Genomic DNA, 22,609 nt, shown 5'->3' on the forward strand with positions numbered 1-22,609 from the left:
CCTGGAAATTTAACTCCTCCTTTCTTTATATATCAGTACTACCAAAGGCTGGAATCAGAAACTTGCTAGTGGGTTTGGAGACAGATGTGTGTTTGTTTTCCCCAGCTATGTGATTCTGACAGTAGAGAACACCTTGTTCTGTCAATAAGTTAAACTGCTGTGACTTCTGACTAGGTACTGTGGCACAATGAGCAGAGATGTATAATAACCAGGAGCAATTTCACTGTCACTTTTTGGACCATAAACACATTAAAAAAGAGAATCAACATTTATTCTGACAATATCAAAAGAAGAAGGGCATCCTCAGCACTGTCCATCTTCATATCTATTGACATAAGTGATCGACAAAATATTTTAAGAATGGTAATAAAAAGTAAAACTCTGCTTTTGTGCTACAAGGCATCATTTGGGATAATGTCTTCCTTCCTATATATCTGTACAGTACTTAGCACAGTGCGACCCCAATTCTGATTGAGGCCTTTGGGTGCTACTGCAGTTAGAAAAACGTATAACCACCAGAGCCCATTTGCACTCCAGTGAAGTCAATGGCAGTTCTGCTGTTGATTTACATCAGAAAAGAATGTGTTCCCCATTCAGCAAGTCTGTTAAAGCAGGGCCTAATCCTCCACAGTGCCCTCAACTCCCACTTAGCAAAACAGAAGAGGAATATGCTCGGGACACATTCTACAGACTCCTAACTACTAATGAGAGAAATACTAGTCTGTTTTCAGTATCACTTGATAAACTGCTTTTAAAATCAAGTCTTGCCACCTTCACATAATTCAAATGTTGCCAGTCTTTTGAGCGAATGTTGGGTAAGTGACTTCCTAGGAGTATCCTGAATGTAAAGGTTTTTCAAAAGGAATGTTAAGAGGAATAGCACCCGGCCAAATCAAACTTACTGTTCCCCTCTCCATTTAAAGTAAATTATGGGGAAGTGGGTCAGATTTCCAGGGAATGGACTTGCCTTCTGGAACTTGTTTCTTTACAGAAAACAGGACAGTGTTATCCATTTCCCAAGAGTATGGGACAAACTTTTATAATACAGAAAAGAAACGAGCTGTGCATAAAGTTACCGTTTCCATATACCTTACAGAACAAAGAACGGCTAGAGATGAAAGCAAACTTTTGTCTAAGACTTATCTTATTCTGTCGAAGTTGGAAATAGAGTTTCAAGTACCAACAGCACCACAATGCTGGAAGATGGCTAATTAGTCATTCTAAATTTTCTCGTTAGACTATTTTGGGGAAAATACATAAGGTCTAGTTATTAGCAAATAAACTCTCTCACCAGCCTCTCCTGCTCAATAAAATTTAATTTTGCCTAGATTTTAGAGTAGGTTTATGATCCATGAATTATATACAGGACTCAGCAGGAAGAGACAAAGCTCCTTCAATTATTAATAACTAAATGCAGCGTCATTCATGACTGTGCAGCAAGCCAGCTGCATTTACTTTGAGATGGTTTGCCACTGCAGGGGTTGTCGTCAGAGGATGCTAAACGCTTAAAAGAAGAAATCATCCATACTAAAGTAGTTGTAAGGTGAATTTATAACCAACTCCATAAAATCATTCATTAAAAAGGAAGCATGGGACACGTTTTAAATGACAAATTTTTCACTTTGAAGCTAAATTTACATGGAAAGATTATCAAAATTATCATAAATTAGCATAAAATTAAAGTTACGTGATTTTACTAGGCAATTAATAGTCTGAGCAATGTGGTTCAATAAACATTGAACGCTTCTTATCTTCAGCATAAATCCAGCAATAAATTCTTGCTCCAAGGAAACAAACACTGGACACAACAGGTGGGAAATCAAACAGTATATTTATTAACTAGACTGTAGGTAAACAAGGTTTTTAATGGACCTTCCTATTATTAAATTTGGGCATAATTTGTTTAGACTGACCATTAAATAAAAAAGCAACAACTCCACAGAAAAGAGCAGCAACATCTCCCTAAAAAGTGCTGATTTGCCCCTTGAGTGCACTGAGCAGACTCTGGTGTTTCTTTTCACACAGATGGGCTACGATTTGGAGTAAAGACTCAATGATTTTGCAAAGGGATTGCAATATTGAGTAAGTATAAAAAAATGCTAAGAAGTCTAGGATTATAGAGGGAATGTAAACTACTATGAGGAGATAACTTCCCATTGGTAACCGAATGACCACAAAAAATGGAAAGAAGGAAGAGAAAAAGAAGATGGTCCACAGAAAGGTGCAAGAAAGGAAAAGTATTAGAGAAATGGGAAGGAGGGAGTAGACCAAGGATCTCAGAATGGAAGGCATAAGGGAGAGGGCTGATCAGGAAATGAATAACTTTGGCTACAGAAAATATGTTCTGTTCTTCATTAATATTTTCAAATTTTCTAAGTTTTCCAACCAGTCCTGCTTAAGAAAATAAAAAAGAGATAGCAGGTTGTGGAGACAATTGCCAAGGATACCAACAGAAATGAAAATGAGTGAAACAGATGAAATGTTCTAGGATCTTCAAGCAGATCAGACATCATGTATCCAAAAGTAAACTAATGATTTTTACCTTGAGGCAACAGCTCAAATACACAAGATGTGAAGACTTCCCTATACTTGATGTTAGCAGTTTAATATAATGAGTGGAATTAAAATAATATCTAATCCATTTCCATTGCATACACACTTCTGAGGCACTTTCAAAACCTAATTCTTCGTATTGCTGTTATGGAGTCATACATTTGCTAAGAAAACAAAATAGTGCAATACTGGGTGCGAGCCAAAGCACCTCTGTATTCATATCCTACACCGTATTATAATAATTTCTGTACACAATATGCTTTGTGAGGTATCATCTGAAAACTAATAATTCGCTGGTCAATAATATCATGGCGAGATGTATACAGCAGCATTATATGTAAAGTTATCTATTCCCCTGTATGAGGTTATTAACACATGTTCAAAACCAGACAGCCTTGCCTAGGCAAAAGTCGTTAAACAAGTCTCTTCTAAACCAAGACATGTGTTTATCTCAATTTACATATAAGTAGTAAACAGGATCTTCAAGACAGCAGGGGGAGGAGATGGCAGGAAACACAACAATTTGCATTTTAGCAAACAAAAGTGTGTGTGTGGTGGGGAAGAGCATGGAGCCTCCTTCACCAGCAGTCTACATATCGTCTTCCTCACAGCTTGAATGAACTTTATTTTGTGAGGTAACTTTCAAAAGAATCCATGTCAGAGGTTTGATGGACTATAAAAGAAAGGGGCAGAAAACCCCAAGTGATCTCTTTCACCTAAAATGATCAAGGCACCAGCATCTCTGGGCCTCTGGAAGAGATCCTGAACAAAGGAGAGGCTCATCATTTTGCTGGAAGACTGTGGGTGAGAAAGGCTATCTTCAACAAAACCTCAAACCAAATCTTTCTAGATTAAGACTTTTAGATGTGAGTTTTCCCTTTTATTTGCTTTTAACCATTCCTAACTTTATCTCTCATACTTGAACTCAAAATCCCATCCTCTTACGTTAATAAACTTGTTTTACTATTCATCTAAGCCAATACTGCTGTGTTTGTACTAAAGTGAACGTCAGCTCCAGTTTAAAGGAGCAAAAGAACCATATTATTTCACTGAACTGTCCAGAGAGGGCAGGACATTGCAGATGTGAAAGTAGAATGAATTATATAGTAAGAATAGAAAGGATTAAAGAAATGCTGTCTGTACCTTTAAGCAAAACTGTTGGAATGCTGCAATCCAGGTGTCAGGAATACAGACATTAACATAGAACAATTGCACCGTTTAAGGGCAATTGGTGAAGTATTAGCCTTAAATCGATAACAGTTAGTAAGGAAATAGGATATGCATGCTGTGCCCCAGGTGAATTTTCCTGTTTTGCTTTCTTTGTCCCTTTGTCTAATTCCCGCTCTTTTATCTGTATAAATAAGACTGTTTGGGCCTTGCATGGCCACTCACATATTCTGAATGTTATTGGCGGAGCGCTGCGCTAATAAACAGAGTGGTCTGACAAATTGTGAGTCCTGATTCTAACTTTGACAATTTGGAGGTCCCACCGAGATGGCAACTGTCTTCACTGGGGCTGTGTGATTCCTGACTGTTTTTGTAGGATGACCATGGCAGCCGGCACCTGGGCATTTGGCCCAAGCGGTCCTCCACTAGAGCGGAAAGGCGCACAGCCACAGTGAGGTCTACGCCATCGAACCTGTTGGTTCCCACTCTGTTCTGGTAGGGATCCCGGGATCTGACATCAGGAATCTGGTCAGGTAATTATTTCTGTGTTTTGTCCGGACTGAGGACTGTCCTGTCTGTGTCTATCTGTCCTCTTGTGGAGTGTTTGAGTCTGGGTGCCGTCTCTGTCTGGGGATCGGCCGACTAAGGGGTTCCTGTCCCTGCGGTCTGAGTGAGTGAAATCTGCACAATTGCAGCCACACCACACCTTGGGTAAAACCCTTAGTGTGAAAGCAAGGGCAATTGAGGCAGTAGCCTGTGGGCTCCTTTTGTGTGTTGCAGCAGGCATCGCTCTGACGAACCTGAATTTCCTTCTTGTGTGATTAGTGTGTGAAAGTCCTCCTGTACTGGTAACCAGACGTCTAAGTCGGGACAGTTCCCTAAATGAACGCCGGCTCATTTTATGTATTTAGGATGGGTCCAGACTCCTGTAAAAAGGGTCCAGACTCCTGTAAATTTCTGGGAAAATGTTCTAGGCTAACTCAGGGGGATCCCAAAACTCAGTGGCCACTGTTAAAATCTTGGAACAAAGACTGAGTGGACGTCTTAAAAGACAAACTCGGCCAACCTAAAACAAAATTGGCTAAAGGAGAGGTTAATTGTTTCATGCAGTGGTGGCAAGAGGCAAATCATAGGTGGACAAAATCAAAACTGGCCTCTCTCAATTATTCAAATAATAAGTTAAAAGCTTTATTAAAAGCCTCCTCTCCCACCACTAGACCGAGCGCTCCCCTTTACCCGTTCTCCAAACCCCGGATCGATCCAAACCCCTTCATACTCCCATCTCATTGTAAAAAGGACAAAAAGTCCCTTGTTCTGTTCCCCTTTGTTGTCTGCCTCAGAAACTGATTCTTTATAGTGTCCCACTACCAATTCAGCAAGGCTGGGGGCGGGGGGGGGGGGGGGCTCCTCAACTAGCCCCCACCCTTCCTGGTCCCTTTCCTTGAACATTTCTTTCAAAATTGTGAAGTGACCACAATAGCACTCACAAACGGTTCATTGGAGGAAGAAAAAAAAAAAAAAAAAGCAGGATCGGGCCCAGAAAAGCAGGCAAGCAACAGATAAAGAAACTGAAAAACAGGTTGGAAGCCCTAAGGGAATAGTGTTAGAAGTAAGAAAAGCAGTAAGTGCAGGCATGAACCCCTGGAACAATACCTAAAATGGTGAAATCTGAGGTGATAAAGGTGTCATTTTGGGACATAAACAAGTGATTTAAGTAAAGAGAGTGAAAAGTTAACTCTACAGAGGCTGGAGAGAATTAAGCAGTTAAACTTTGTGATAATGTTAAAAAAGGACCATGTTAAAGAGAGAATTCTTGGTTTCTTTGCAGCCATTCTGAAGGGAAATGGGCCCTTTTCCAGAAGAGTGCCTGTAAATAATCCATATATATATACAGCTATGTAAAAACAAAACAGTGTAAAGGAATGTTAAGGAAAAGAAAATGTGTATGTATCTATGTCTGTGAAAATATGTAAAGTTCTAAGAATCTAAACCAGCACATCTGGTTTGTAAAACTACTGTTTTGTAGGTGTAAGATAAATTGATTTTGTTTTTAATGCCACTAAAAATTCATTTGACTCTTTAATTCAAAGTTGCAAAACTGACAGACCTTTTTGCAAGACACAGGTAATTAGTGTTGTTTGGCTTTGGGATTTAGCATTTAACCCTTAAGGGGTAACTCGATTCTTTACAAAAATTAAAATGTTTTTAAATAAAGACCAAGTCATGGCTGCAATAGGGCAGTCAAAATCAGGAGAATAGGTAAAGATTCTGGAGTCTGTTTGTTTTGTTTTGTTTTTTTGTAACAATAGCAGATAAGAGCTGTAGTGAAAGAATAAGAAATTAACAGTGACCCTCTGAAGCAACAGCAGAGGTGAGGTGCACAAAACAAAAAGAAGCAATATTAAAAACACTGAGCCTTAAAATGGCTCTGTGGAATCAGACTGTCACTTTGATAAGAATACATGAAAACTCTGTAAGAACAAAAGAAACAGTTATACCTTATGTAAAAATTAATATGGCTAATGTTTTTGAAAAGTTATAGTATAGAAAGAATGTGCATTTTCCGTAGGACATGTGCAGCGTATATTGTAGAAAGGGATGTAAAAAAAAAATGCAAATGAAACATGCTGCTGAATTAAAATCCTATTAGAGCTCCAAAAAGAGCCGCAATAGGCTGCGTTTTCTTTTTCAGATCCCTGTGTGTTAAGACAGAGTCTCTGAGCTCTGCTGATGGCTTTGAATCCAAAAGCCAAGCCTGTGTTGATGCAAATTACCTAACTGATAAAGAAAGGTGAGAACTACCAGCACAAAAGAAGCTGCAAATAAAGAACATACCTGGTCAGCACACAAACTGCCTACATAAAAGGCATGGTATAACAAGATACCTTTTATAAATTTGATGCTAATGTTACTGTTTATATTAAACATTAAAATAACTTTAATGTTAGTAAGTACCCCTGTAACAACTTGTAGTGTGTATGATTTTTGAAAAAATCCTTTAAAGTAATATGGTACTGATGCTTCCCAGCTATTACCTGTAAATAAACTTAAAGCTTAACACAGCAGGAAAAACATTACAAACTTGGTCTGCTATATAAGAGGCAAAACTTGAGGTACACCACCTCATGAATTTAATAACTAAACAGTGGAATAATTTTTGCATAACCCTTAAAAAGTAGAACCCATTAAAACCTGGCCTGCCTATAGAACAAAAAACCACAAGAAAATAAGGGGGTAATTCCTCTGTTTTGCCTGCAGTCAGGAAGGGTATTTGTAAAAGAATGGAATCTTTAAGCAATAATCAATGCCACCCCAAAAGGAGTAGAAAAATGTTCTTTTTGTCTTTCAGATAATCCAAAGTACTGTACAATGGACTATATGTATGTGTTAATTCTTGGGGAAAAGTGTTTAAAAAGTGTTAGCAACTTACCAGAAGACAAATGTAAATGTAATGTAAGTACTGTGTTTACCAATAATCACATTTACTATTTGTCACAACAACAACACCACCAAAAGAGTCTCAGCTTACTGTAAGCACTGATTTAGTTGAGTTCTCTATCAATCTTGGCATTGAATGGCAAACAGTTACCAATCATCTTTTAAAAGGTAAAAAGGTAACATGGTTCCTAAAAAAAAAAAAAAAAAAAAAAAAAATGTGGAAAACTGGACTATTCATATTATACACGCAAATGGGGACATGTTAAGAATTGCCACTGCAGAAAAGCATAACAGCTTACCATTGGTATAACATATTTTCTGGATGGTCTCCCACAACTACTGGCATACTAATGTTACTACCCTTAATTGTTTTTGGTTTTAAATTGTATGTGTTTAATTGAAATGTTTAAAATGTGCTGGTGGATAAAACAAATGTATGTAAAGCTAAAGCCACAGGCCCAAATCATCTCCCAGTATTTTCTATTACATGGACTAAATAAGAAGTGACACTGGCGATTAATAATCTTAGTGTCAAAAGGGGGGATATGTAGGAGCAGGATTTTATAATGTCCCATAAGAATTACAGTATAATTTGATTTCATCCTGCTAGCCACCTTTTTTAAATACCAGAAAGAAATGACCCTCTGGGACTATAAGATTCTGTTTTCCCATATGCATTACAAATTGGGCCCTCTCTAACTCTTTGTTTTAAGATTTAGGTAGTAAGAGACAGGATTCTCTATTGTGTCTGTGTTAAGTAAATTAGAGAAACATTGAAGGCCTGGGTCTCAGTGTAAATTGTCTTAGTTATCAATTGTAAAACTTAGCAAGGTTTAATTTGCAATGCTTTTTTTGTTCTATATAAAATACTACTGTTTGTATTCTCAATCTGTTTGTGTGAATGAGGAATGTATGCATCAGGAAAAGACAAGGTGTGAAGGCCATTGTTACAGCCAGAGTCAAGGGACAGCTGTTAAACTGTCTGGCATCTCAGAGTGGATACATGCTTCGCAGTGTAAGAATGCACCACCCCTAGTGAACCAACCACCACCTCAGGACCACGCAGAGTCAATTTTTTTGACTCCAGAAGAAGACGTAGAGGAACAGCCTGCAATAACTTACAATCTACGCTCTCGTAAGGGTTGCCAGAAGCAGATGACTACATAAAGCAAGGCCCAAGAAGAAGCAGTAGTGAGCTTAGCGCCTGCTGCCTGGTGGACATAAAACTGTGACTGCAGTTCCCTGAGTTGAGGTTGTCAGAACCAGAAGGGCCCTGCCTCCAACATGCGCCTCTGGTGGTGCCTGTTCTTTGGCTGCTGATATCTTAAGGTCTGGGGAGTCCACAATGACAATTCTTTTATCCAGCAGCAAGTGTGGATAGCTCAGACCCTTATTATTTCTAAATGCTGGGTCTGCAGCCACATCCCAGCCCACTCTCTCAAACTGGTGTTCCTGTCCTGGCTATCCCACTCAATTCCCCAGACCTCACTGGAGGACCTTGTCCGTTTAACACAATATGGAACAGTCATGACACCTGGAAGAGGCTATTGGCAGTTCCTTTATCCCACTTGGGGGAGCAATACACCAGGCAGAAAAAGGCTCCTAAGTAGTTAAATAATGGCAAATAAAACCAGAGAAAGTTTAAGAGCCCTGGCCAAAGAAACAGGGGCGATCGGACAGGTGGCCCTCCAGAACCGTCAGGCATTGGACATAGTGCTGGCGGCTAAAGGAGGGACCTGTGCTCTCACTGGAAAACAATGTTGTATGTTTATACAATACCAATGAGGTAATAGATCGCTATAGCCACTTAGAACAAATCACATATCTTCCCCATGAAGAGTCGAGTTCTTTATGGAAGTGGCTAAGTAACCTGTTCAATTTCTCTGGCATAGGAAACTGGTTGTTTCAGGGAGCCCTAACTATCCTGTTTGGAATCTTAGTGATTTTTGTATGCTTTCAGTTAATCTCCTGTTGTATACAGAATTGTGTCACCCAGATGACTGCCCCAAAACAGAGTGCTAATATGATGATTTTGAATATCGCTGATGAACTAAGAGATAAGGAACAGTTAATTTGTGGAGGGATTGTGAAAGCAGAATGAATTATATAGTAAGAATAGAAAGGATTAAAGAAATGCTGTCTGTACCTTTAAGCAAAACTGTTGGAATGCTGCAATCCAGGTGTCAGGAATACAGACATTAACATAGAACAATTGCACCGTTTAAGGGCAATTGGTGAAGTATTAGCCTTAAATCGATAACAGTTAGTAAGGAAATAGGATATGCATGCTGTGCCCCAGGTGAATTTTCCTGTTTTGCTTTCTTTGTCCCTTTGTCTAATTCCCGCTCTTTTATCTGTATAAATAAGACTGTTTGGGCCTTGCATGGCCACTCACATATTCTGAATGTTATTGGCGGAGCGCTGCGCTAATAAACAGAGTGGTCTGACAAATTGTGAGTCCTGATTCTAACTTTGACACAGAGCACATGATTTTGGGGAAATTTGTGACTGGGAGTGTGTTGGAGTCTGCTGAAAACTAGAGTGGGGCAGTTGTCATAAACAGATAGCTAAGGGTTAATGTCTCTTTCACCTATAAAAGAGTTAACAAACAGTGACGTGAAACACCTGACCAGAGGACCAATCAGGAGACAAAATACTTTCAAAACTAGGTGGAGGGAAGTTTGGGTGTAAGTTCTTTGTTCTTTGTCTTGGTCCGGTGACCCTCTCGGCTCTGAGAGTGCTCTCTCTATCTTCTGTTTCCAAGTTATAAGTACAAGGACAGTAAGACAATAGGTTTATATTCTTTTTTTGTATTTACATGTGTGTAGTTGCTGCAATGTTTTAAATTGTATTCTTTTTGGATAAGGCTGTTTATTCATTTTTTCTTTTAAGCAATTGACCCTGTATATTGTCACCTTGATACAGAGACCATTTTTATGTCTTTTTCTTTCTTTCTTTTTATATAAAGTTTTGCTTTTGAAGACCTGTTTGGTTTTTTTTCCCCTTGTTGAGGCTCGAGGGAATTGAGTCTGTACTTAACAGGAATAGAGAAGGAGGGGGAAGGGTGGAATCCCTTTGTTTAGATTCACGGAGCTTGAACCTGTATATCTCTCCAGGAACCCAGGGAGGGAACACCTGGAGGGGAGGAGGGGGAAGGGAAATGGTTTATTCCCCTTTGTTGTGAGACTCAAGGAATCTGAGTCTTGGGGTCCCCCAGGGAAGGTTTTGGGGAGACCACAGTGAGCCAGACACTGGAATTTTCTGGCTGGTGGCAGCGATATCAGATCCAAGCTGATAATTAAGTTTGGAGGTTTCATGCTAGCTTCTCATGTTCTGAACTCTAAGGTTCAGATCTGAGTAGGAAAGTTATGACAGCAGTAGACAGGCTGCTGGGGTCAGAAATGCTGAACTAGGACTGTCTAGCATACAGACACTCAGGTGTGACCTGCATGCTGGTAGATTGGCTGTAAGCAGCCTAGGTTGGGCGATTCAACAGCAAAGCATTGTAAGGCACCCAAGATTTTAGAGCAGCGGTGACACAATCCCTCACTGGTCTGGACTGCCCCCCTCCCTGCCCCGACTGAGTGCATTTCTGTTCAAGACTTAAATGATAACACCTCTGTCAGTCTTTCAGTGTTTATAAATGCCAGAAAAATAGTGTTGTGTGCCTGGGCCTATTCAGTTAAAAAACAAGATACATACACAATCTCTCTATATACATTCTTTTATCAGAAGGCGTCTAAACACAACTCTCTCTACCAATGAAGCATTAACAAAACAAAAATGCCCATTTTGCCTAATGTGTTTTTTTAAAAAGGGGAGATTAGACAGATATTTAACAATGCTAAACTCATCATCACAGTGATGAAAAATGCTACTAAAAATCAATGCCCCACAAAGATTTTTAAAATTACCCAGAAGTTCATCCAGATTTTCTAGTAACTGGCACTTTTCAAGTTGCTTCATGCCAAATCTCTAGCTTGTAGCACAGACCACTGGGATGTACTTGGTTGCTTTTCATCCTTCTTGCACTGAAATATTTTGTTCTTCTGATGGACCTTCACTAAATTTGAAAACACTAAGATTTATAAATCCATGGCTACAGTGTAAAGATTTTTTTTTGAAGAATAATTAAATTTGACTAGGCCATAGTCAGAGCACTTGGGGTGTTGCCAGAAATAGGGATGGCCATTCTAAGGTCTGATTCCATTCTAATTGAAAATCAATAAAAAGGTTTGTTACTGATTACAATGGGACCAGGATGGAGTCTACAGTGGGTGGATCTCGTCTCTGCAAGTCAGTAATGAAATTATTTCCCCAGCATGGTGTTAGTGGGTCTCACTTTGCAGGGGGTCATATTCTAGAAAAGACAAAACTGAAGTTGAAACCACTGAAGGACATTAAAGATCTCAAGGTGCCTTTTTTTTTTTTTTGGCAAGCATACAGGTGTTTGCTCAAGCATCCTGGCCAAATTCTAAAGGGGTAAATAGATTTTGCCTATGTGACTTCCTCTAGTGATTTCAACTAGATATGGTATGATTCACGTCCTGTCCTTAACTGTTGGGTAGTTCTGCTTCTAAACACCAGCTACATTTCACCCCTGAGATGGCTGCATTTTACTGGTGGCGGAAGTGAACTCTGTATATAGTTGGAATATCAGTTTAATTGTTTTTGGATTCTTCTCAATGAAACACGTTATGCACTTGTAAGTGGGAGTTTTAGAATCTCAGAAAGATCCCAGTTAAACGAACTGGAGAAAACAGGGCATGTCAATTTTTCTTCTGGACATTGGAAGTTTCCAGGTTTGCTATAACCCATATAGTAAACTTAACACTGCAAGAAAGTCACAGGTTACTTTGCAGGTTGGTGGAATTGTCAGTTAGATAGCACTGTACAGGACAACAAGAAAGCAAATTAAAAATAAGTAGGGCTCACTGGTATGATGACTGATCTGACTCTATCCATACAGCCCTGCACAGATACAAAATGGTGCATTGGCATCCGATCCTTAAAAATGGTCTGCAGGTACCCACAGATTTGCAGGGCTCTATCTATCCAGAAGTTACTGAATAGAAGTCAATACTGGTAAGTCAGTTACGCTATTGACAAACTCTCACAGGGAGATTTTACATCATAACAACAAACATGCAAAGGACTACAGCAAATATGAATCATGTAATGATCCATTAATAAACATAAGAATGGCCATACTGGGTCAGATCAATGGTCCATCTAGCCCAGCATCAGGTCTTCCAACAGTGGCCAATACCAGGTGTTTCAGAGGGAAAAAACAGAATAGGTAATCATCAAGTGATCCACCCATTCCCAGCTTCTGGCAAACAGAGGCTAGGGACACTTCACAACATGGGTTTTCATCCCTGCCCATCCCGGTTAAGAGTCACTGATGGACCTATCCTCCATGAACTTATCTAGCTCTTTTTTGAACCCTGTTATAGTCTTGACCTTCACAACATCCTCTAGCAATGTGTTCCACAAGTTGACTGTGTGTTGTGTGAAGAAATATTTCCTTTTATTTGTTTTAAACCTGCTGCCTATTAATTTCATTGGGTGATCCCTAGTTCTTGTGTTATGAGTAAATAACACTTCCTTATTAACTTTTTCCACACCAGTCATGATTTTATAGACCTCTATCATATCCTTCCTTAGTTGTCTCTTTACCAAGCTGAAAAGTCCCAGTCTGATTAATCTCTCTTCATATGGAAGCTCTTATCATTTTTGTTTCCCTTTTCTGTACCTTTTCCTATTCCAATATATTTTTTTGAGATTCGGTGACCAGATCTGCATGCAGTATTCAAGATGTGGGCATACCATGGATTTATATAGAGGCAATATGATATTTTGTATCTTCTTATCTGTCCTTCTAATGGTTCCTAACACTGTTAGTGACTGCCACTGCACATTGAGTGGATGTTTTCAGGGAACTATCCAAGAAGACTCTAAGCGCACGTCCAGACTAACCCGCGGCATCGGCGGGTTAAAATCGATTGCTCGGGGATCGATATATCGCGTCTAGTCTGGACGCGATGTATCGATCCCCGAGCGCGCTTACATCGATTCCGGAACTCCATCAACCCGAACGGAGTTCCGGAATCGACACGGAGAGCCGCGGACATCGATGCCGCGCCGTCCAGACGGGTGAGTACCTCGATTTTAGAAATTCGACTTCAGCTACGTTATTCCCGTAGCTGAAGTTGCGTATCTAAAATCGATTTTAATACCTAGTCTGGACGTGGCCTAAGATCTCTTTCTTGAGTGGTAACAGCTAATTTAGACTGCATCATTTTCTATGTATTGTTGGGACATTTTCTCATGTGCATTACTTTGCATTTATCAACATTAAATTTTATCTGCCATTTTGTTGCTCAGTCACCCAATTTTGTGAGATCCCTTTGCAACTTTCTGCAATCTGCTTTGGAATTAACCATCTTGAGTAGTTTTGTATCATCTGCAAATTTTGCCATCTCACTGCTTATTCATTTTTCCCAGATCATTTATAAATATGTTGAAAAGGACTTGTCCAAATACAGACCCCTAGGGCACACCACTGTTTACCTCTCTCTATTCTGAAAACTGACCATTTATTCCTACCCTTTGTTTTCTATCTTTTAACCAGTTACTGATCCAGAAAGGACCTTCCCTCTTATCTCATGACAGCTTACTTTGATAACAGCCTTTGGTGACGGACCTTGTCAAAGGCTTTATGAAAATCTAAATTGTCCTCACAAAAAGAATGCTTTGTCTATATCAATATCAGATTTAGAGTTAAAACAAATGTGGCCCTTTTCACTTCGGAGAAGGAGGCAAGTTAAACTCAAGAGTCAAATATTTTCATAAAAGGAACACCTTCAGCGCCACAAAATAACGCACCATGCATAATACAGCAGGATATGGGCCTGCAGTGCAACCTGGATTCTTTTTTTGTATTAAACAGATTGTTCTAGTAATAAACAATAAAATTAAGGACATCTATATGGAAATACATTCCAGCTCCTTTACACAGACAACCTACAGTCATTCATGGATGGTCTGGGTGCATAACTCTGCTTATATCTTAGTACCTATGCTGCATACTAAGTTTATTTCTGTTCATTTAGTTTATTATTGCTTGAACGACTGATTCAGAAAAGCAACTAAATAAATAAATATATAAATAAAACAAACTAGCATGTGAAACAGGGACACCATTCCTAACTGCTATGTTGGACTTCACAGGCAAACTAGGTTCGGGCTCTAAGGTCCTTTTGGTTGTTCAGATAATCTTCATCATGTGAACCAGGCCTAACTGATACACCAAAGTTTGCCTGAGTCTGCAAGCAGCCTGAAACAAGAGCTCATATTCATATCAGTGGGGTTTAAACTCATAACAGTTAAATGAAAGCTGCTGACTTTCCTACCTGCTGTAAGCCGTTTACGCACGCTCCATAGGTTCAAAACTTGACCCTATCCTGGTGGGTGTTTGTATTAACAAACAAACAAAGAGAAAGACAGCAATTACAGTCCAAGCTACTTCCCCATGATTGACTGCTCCTCAGGTTACCAGTTCAAGGCTGCTCATCCCAAGTCCTTTCCACCTTAGACCCACAATCCCCTTGTGTTAGGGCAACCCAATTCTGAAGCCTGCTTCATTCATTTTATTCCCTCCAGGCTTGGTATTCTTGACTGGTGCTTAGGATGGTTTCATCCCTCTCTTCAGAGCAAACCTTTAACTCTTCCTGCCCTAGTGCTGGGTTATCCACCCCATTACTTAGCCATTTCACTGCTGACCATTTTATCTGGAGCACCAAGTTTAGATGATTATCTGTTGTTGTTGGAAGTAGTGGCAGAAACTGGGAAGAGGTTTCTGTTAAGAGACTGAGGTGGGGAATGAAGTAATCAAATCACTGCCTCCCTACCTCTTCCTCTACCCAATCTGAGAAGGTAAAGAAAAGATGCATTCCCTTCTCAGAACAAAAAGCCTCCTCAGTTGCCCTCTATATACCAAAATCCACAGCCTCCCCACATCTTCCTAGATGACCTAGGTCCCAACTGTCTCTCAACAGCCCAAACCTCCAGCTTCCCCTAATAACTTCTAGAGCACACAAAAATCTGCAGCACATTGAACAATTTGGGGCAGAGTAAAATAAAATGAATTTTGTATCTAATTACACAACCACCACAAGGGAGACTGTACTGACTGTAATGGACAGTAGACAATGCTGCAAAATTCCAGGGTCTCTTCCCCATAATGGGCCGGAACGCCAGCCAACATAAACTAACATAGCTCCATTTGACTTCAACAGAGATGCCAATTTACACCAGTTAAGGATTTAACCCAATACATCTGGTATGCCACTTAGGCCATGGAGCCGTGCCCAAATGCAACTGACGCATCAAAAGGGAACTAATGCAATCATTTTTTTTTAAATACAAACAATTACAAAATAAAGACAGCTCCTTGGGAACTTTAGCTAGTGTAGAATGCATCAGATGTCTACTTAGTGGAGAGAGGCAGCGCGTGTGCATCACACCCACATACCATGCCCTGCTCTTCTTTCCCATCATCTTCCACGTGCTATTCTAGGCATTGGCTATACCCAGTAAAGGTTTACAGCTGTACAACAGGAATAATGATACTGATCTCCTTTGTAAAGCACTCCGATATCTACTGAGGAAACACACTATGTAAGACAGGGGTCAGCAACCTTTCAGAAGTGCTGTGCCGAATCTTCATTTACTCACTCTAATTTAAGGTTTCATGTGCCACTAATACATTTTAATGTTTTTAGAAGGTCTCTTTCTATAAGTCTATAATATATAACTAAACTATTGTTGTATGTAAAGTAACCAAGGCTTTTAAAATGTTTAAGAAGCTTCATTTAAAATTAAATTAAAATGCAGAGCCCCCCGGACTGGTGGCCAGGACGTGGGCAGTGTGAGTGCCACTGAAAATCAGGTCACATGCCGACTTCGGCACCCCCTGATGTAAGAGCTAGTGTAATGATGAGGGACCTGATTACCTAGAATAGAACATCTCTCCCTATACATTATCTTGACTGAGGAGGTGCTTCTACTAACAGGCCCTAAAATGTGCTCTCATGAGGATTTTAGGCTGGACATTTCAATGGAAGTAAGTGAGAGAGTGAGTGTGTGTGTGTGCGCGTGTGTGTGCGTCCATCCCCTAGACTACAGGACTTGCTTCTTCAGGTAGTCAGAGCTTAATCGTCAAATCATCAGTCAAGCCTTTGCCCACTCTAAGGTGTGACTTGATTTTTTTGTTTACAAAGACGTTAAATGAAAGTATGTGCCTGGAGGCCAGAATGTCACTGTGCTTGTTTTTTAAGTGTGCGCAGATGATGCCACAGTGCTGGGATACACTAAAATTGAATAATACAATGGTTCCCATACTGGAGACATTTTAAAACATCCTACATTCTGAGCAGCATTGGTATCATATTTCACCCAGCTATTTTCTGCTGGCTCCTTGACTTGTCAGCCACAATGTGGAAAATAGTGGTGGCAAGCAAGCTAAAAGTGGTATAAATAAAGTAAATAAGAACTACTGTCAAAACACATCCAGCTACATTCTGTTGTGGAGATTTAGCAACAGACGATGATTCATAAACTAAAATAGCATAGGATGCTTTTTTCCCCCATTTACAGATCAGTCTGGAACAAAAGATCTATTTATGAGATTTAAGCCAAATGCACTACAATATAATGACTGACTGTCTCCTCAATGGCTAATCTTTATTCATGTAAAGTGGTGGATTTATCTTGATTTCAATATTTTTCAATAGGGTATTTTATTCAAGCAATTCTGTTCAGTTGCACCTTATTTTGTACACAAAAGGTGAAGTGATTATGTGAGATTGTTTCCTAATTTGTTCTTCCTGCAGGGAAAAGTAAGCAAGTAGATGGTAGATTGCTTAGAACTGGGAAACACTGCAACCCATTCACTCCCCACATTAAAAAGCCACAGTTCGGTAAATTGCTCAATTGGATGAAATTGGCGCGAGGTAATACATCAGAAGCCAAAGTGATTTCAACGTGTTAGGTCAATGCTTAGTTAGGTTTCATCCTCTTCCGCAGAAAGGATCTTGAATAATCAATTACCCAGCTGCAATTGCAATGGCAACGGCAATGTAAAACCTAACTTTTTGTGACTATAATCTGATGCTAACGGCTGCCCAAACAGGATAATTTGCTGAAAGTCTTACCTTCTTGTGATCAACCCATTCTATCAAATATTTGCTTATCTGTATCCTTCAGCCAGACAAAGTATGTCCCAGATAAGACTGAACTGTTTAGATCTAGAAACTTAAATGCAGACAGAGAAATAATAAAAAGGGATCTACAGAAGTTAGGCTGTAGAAAGGAAGTAACAAAACAGAAGTCAACCAGGAAGGAAAAACCTGAAAACTGTCATGCCAAGAGAGATCATGTGGTGACTGTAGTCAGATATATGCTATGACTGCACAGACATCGATAGCACGTGTGCCATTTGATATGGCAGCAAAGAAAGATAATGCAATTTTGGACTGAATAACCAAAGCCTGGACAGGTAATAGCCACTCTCTAAAAGGTAGCTGTCATACTGAACCTGTAGTGGGGTATTTGGTATTGGGCATTTCAACACCAAAAAGGCATTGACAGATTAGCTCACGTGGATACAAAAGGTACATAAGCTACTGTGTGAAAGAACATCCTTGAAACCAAGAACATTCCCCTCAGGCTTTTCTGTGCTTTACAGTTCAGTGGATCCTTCATGAAGGCTCTTCTCTTCCACAGAAGATGGGGTGACCTCTGTCATATCAGATAGACAAGCCACTGGTTCTTTTTGGTACTTCAATAAAGTATCTTCAGATCCCCCTCCCTCTTTTTTTTAAATTAGCTCTCACCGCACTGAACAGATGAGATATAAAAGAGAAATATAAAATCTGCATCTGAATAATCCAGTCTATCCTAACACAAAAGGATTAAATACATGCACTGGAATTTAGGGACACGTGTCATACTTTCTCATGATGCAAATCATAGTTGTGTTGAAATCAAGCTATTACAAACAAATGGCATTTCCTCACTTTTCAGGATAGCTAAATAGGCAACAGAACCTATAGCCATTGGGGCAGCCAGGAAGAACCACACATCATTTAAGAGCCACATAATTTTAGAGAAGGAAAATATCTATTAGACCCTCTACTCCATATCATTGTGTGGAATCTGTAGCTATTCTAGGCTCTTAGAATACTGGTGTCATTTTCTTAAAATAGAATTTCATAGATTCTAAGACCAGATCATGATTCTATGATCATCTAGTTTAACCTCCTGTATAACAGGCTATAGAACATTCCTGAATTAAGTCCTGTTTAAACTAAAGCATATATTTTAGAAAAAAAAAATCCAATCTTGACTTAAAAGTTGCCAGTGACAGAAAATCAACCTCTGGAACAATTTAGCAAGGATTGTGATGAATTCCCTTCAAGATTAAAAAACTTTACTTTATTTCCACTCTAAATTTGTCTAGTTTCAACTTTTTATACCTTTGTCTGCCAGACTGAAGCCCCCATTATCAATACAGTAAAAGCTGTGTTATCCGGCATTTTACCAGCTGTAAAGCTCTAGAAACCGGCATTTCTGATATCTCCATTAAAAATCTGGTTGGGGCAGGGCTGGCAGGCTCCCTACCTGTCTCTGCATGGCTCCCTAGAAACTGCTGCTGCTCCTAGGTGAAGGAACTGCTGTGGGGGCTCCGTGCTCTTCCCCCGCCCCAAATGCTGGCTCCACAGCTGCCATTGGCTGGGAACCGCTTGGCGCCTGTGTGCGGAGGCAGTGTGTAGAGCCACCTGGCTGTGCCTCTGCCTAGGAGCAGCAGAGATATGTCGCTACTTCCAGGGAGCCGCCTGAGGTGAGCACTACTCCGATCCGGCACCTCAAAACACCCCCCGTGCCGCAACCCTTGCCAAGCCCCCTCCCAAACTCTTTATTCTTCATTACCATTCAAAAGGGTAAAGACACTATTCCACCTGCTGGAAGCAGGAACAGCAGGGGAACTGCAGGTGGTAAGCCCCTCCGATAACAAAAAAGTTAAGCTTTATGCTGCCCTGCATAACATGGCAATATTGGGAGCAAAACTATGGAAGTCTTCAAGTGGTGGTGTGGGAGGGGAGGCGGGAGGAAGAACCTGTTTCTATGGAGATATCCCCTTTTCCCCCCGCAAAGCTTCCTCTGATTCTGAAATAATATCTGTGTCGCTCAAATGACCGCCATAAGTTGAGGGGGAGGATGAGCTCTGGAACAGCCATTCTTGTCCTTCCTCGCTATTTAGACTGGAGTCTATGTTTTAAAAGAATATTATCAATAACTAATTCCATGGCTCTATGACCCCCCCCTGGAGCAGAACACAGGCTCTGGCTGACAGCCAGTGGCATCACTTCTCAAAGATGCGTGGGCTGCTACTGCTGGATAGGGTAGACCTTTAACAGGTGCAGACAAAGGGAAACCCTCTGTATTTCTGGTTGATGCCTCATTCAGTTTAACAACAGCCCATGAACAGCCATAGGTTGTTACTGAATTAATATCTTCCCCTCTGTGTGTGTCTCAGGTACTCTGTCTCCAGCTGTTGGTTGGATGAACTACACCTAAGGGTCTGGATATAAAGAGAACTGCCAGAAGCACTGACTATGAAAGGGCACAAACAACTGAGGCAATTATAATGAATTAAGCTAGTACAGTGGTTCACAAACTATGGATTGTGACCTCGTTTTAATGGGTTTGCCAGGGCTGGTGTTAAGACTTGCTGGGGCCCTGGACTGAAGCCAAGTCCTGACCTGCACAGGGCTGAGTCAAAGGAAAGCCCAAGGGCTTTGGTCCTGAGCAGTGGGGCTCAGGTTACAGGCTCCCCCACCGGCGGCTGAAGCCCTTGGGCTTTGGCCCTCCCGCCTATGGCAGCAGGGCTTGGGCTTGGGCCCCCTCCTGCCTAGGGAGGCAGGGCTTGGGTGGGTTCAGGCTTTGGTCCCCTTCCTGGGGTCACATCATAATTTTTGTTGTCAGAAGAGGTTGCAATGCAACAAAATTTGAGAAACTCCGATCTAGTAGTAATCACAGTATTTTCCTTTATAGACTTGTAACCTCTGGCTGAGAACCGTGAGAGCAGATGATGTAGCCTGAATGGTCCTCTCCAAACCAGAATCAGCATAAATTATGGAAGTCCACCTAGGGCACCCAACTGGTACACAGCTGAAGCATTTTTTGCAGATACTGAGAACACTGGAAGAGAAGGACAATAGCATCACACCTGGCTAAATTCTTCCATGGTGTAACTCTGTTGTCTCTAGTGGAGTTAGCTTTCACTAAGTAAAGCAAGCCATTGAGTCAGAGCCCTCAGTATTACCGGACTCTTCTTATGTATCTTGTATTGTCCTCCCTTCTGAAGGATACAGACCTAATTCCATGGCTTAAAAACAACATTCTATTCTTGAACATTGCAAAATACTCTTGGCAAGTGGACCACGCACTAAAAGGACTTCAGATTGTACATCACAAAGTTAATAACGATAACTATAATGTTTACACACCCTATTATAACTGATATTCTGGCGTCCGATATTTAACTCTAGGAAAAGATTTAGGCTAAATATTTTTGTTATAAATGGAAACACAATAGAATGCTTGTAGCGAGAAAAAGAGCTGATGGCACTAAGTTGTCACCATAACCTGAAAATCCACTGATGAATGTACTATCCCGCTTTTCAGAGAAGCCAGGGTGCAACAGACAGTCGCTCATTAGATATAGAATGGTGATCCAGGAGGACATGTTCTAAAAACAAAATTAAAAAGCCCACTACGTCCTCTCATCTAATCTCAGAAATAAAAACAAGTGTCAAGACTTTTGACGACAATCCTTGCATATCCAGCGTACATCCAGTGTCTAATAATTAGTTTCTTTAACGCTGGTCCTGTACCTATATACCCTTACCTTACTGCAGCAGCCATGCTTCCAATAGGGTTGATTGGCAATGGCCTAACTCCTGGGAACATTCCTCTACTCAGAACACGAGCTCCATTTTGTATCACTCCAGGGGGAACTAAAAGAAAATTTTTAAACATTTAGAAAAAATTTAAAGCAGCACTTTTAATGTTAAGCTCTTTAAAATAAATTTAGAAAATGTTAAACAACGTCTAATACAGCGCTCACCTTTAAAAACTTAACTATGAACAAAGGTTTTTGTGAACAATAAAGTGCTATTCACATTATTCTATATGGTAAGTAAAGATTGCAAAATATTTAATTTAACTTGGTTCACAGAGGTCACCCTCAAATTTTTTAATTGCCATAGACAATTCCTTACACAACAGCCTACAGTAAACATAGGAAAATTTAAGTAACATTGCAATTACTGAGGTAAAATTTATCTAAGGCAAAAATGGCAAATACTTTAGAAAGAACGTATTATAACCAAAATACAAGCCATATAAGCCATTATATCCATAAGTCATAACTTTTTATCGTTGTACACTATTTGATCAGTGATCTTCCACCTTCGTTGGGTCCTATCCTATTCAAGAAAAGACTAGACACGTCATTATACAGGTGCTGACTATCTGAACCACAAAGTTTTTTTTGGATTTTTAGGGATTTGTAATTCAGCTGTATTCCAGACTGTGGCTTTGGCCCACAAGGTTTTTTACTAGAAGTACTTTTTGTCACACTTGAGTGACAGCTACCATTGCTATTCTGAAGTAAAATGAGAGAGGGAGCATTTCAGGGATATATTTTTGCATTCTATTTGGCTTATATCAGGAACAAATCACAACAGCTGCAACACTACCTCAGCTGTTCTGACCAGAAGAATATTTGAAATGACAGAACTAAGGGCTTGTCTACACTGGCACTTTACAGCGCTGCAACTTTCTCGCTCAGGGGTGTGAAAAAGCACCTCCCTGAGCGTTGCAAGTTTCAGTGCTGTAAAGTGCCAGTGTGGACAGTGCACAGTGCTGGAAGCCGCGCTCCCAGTCCTGGTAGCTACGCCCCTCGTGGAGGTGGTTTTTTTAGAGCGCTGGAAGAGCTCTCTCCCAGCGGCTGTGCCATGACTACACAAGCCACAATAAAGCACTGCCACAGCAACACTTTACCATTGCCAGTGAAGACGTGCCTTCTGGCTTTACTCACTCCCCGATCTTCTTTGAGGAGTGTGTCTGTACATAGTTGGTGCACAGCCCTTGCTTACTCTATGCAACTGGACTCAAGGCCTGGTTAGCCCAGGCAGGGTTTTAAGAGGAGGTTCTTACTCCCCATTATGTGCCATCAAAAGCACATAGTGCAAATCACCATCTAGTCTTTATCATTTAAATTGCAAAACTAGAAATTCTGCATGCAAATTGATAAAAAGCACTTGAGGTATTTTCAAAGCAATAGGGAAAACCACTCCAGATTTCACTTTGTGCATGTGTG

General features: G+C 40.3%; 1 protein-coding gene across 8 annotated transcripts in view; it reads right to left on the minus strand.

The window, feature by feature from the left end:
* FOXN3 (forkhead box N3) overlaps positions 1-22,609 on the minus strand; it is a 325,004-nt gene that overhangs the window by 2,497 nt on the left and 299,898 nt on the right. For all 8 annotated transcript variants that reach the window (XM_050953291.1, XM_050953294.1, XM_050953293.1 and 5 more), the window contains one exon: positions 21,134-21,242. In XM_050953291.1, coding sequence (XP_050809248.1) covers positions 21,134-21,242 — 109 coding nt within the window. The remainder of the gene's footprint in view (positions 1-21,133; positions 21,243-22,609) is intronic.

This window comes from Gopherus flavomarginatus, chromosome 5 (genome assembly GCF_025201925.1).
Source record: "Gopherus flavomarginatus isolate rGopFla2 chromosome 5, rGopFla2.mat.asm, whole genome shotgun sequence".
In the NCBI taxonomy this organism is placed as follows: Eukaryota; Metazoa; Chordata; order Testudines; family Testudinidae; genus Gopherus; species Gopherus flavomarginatus.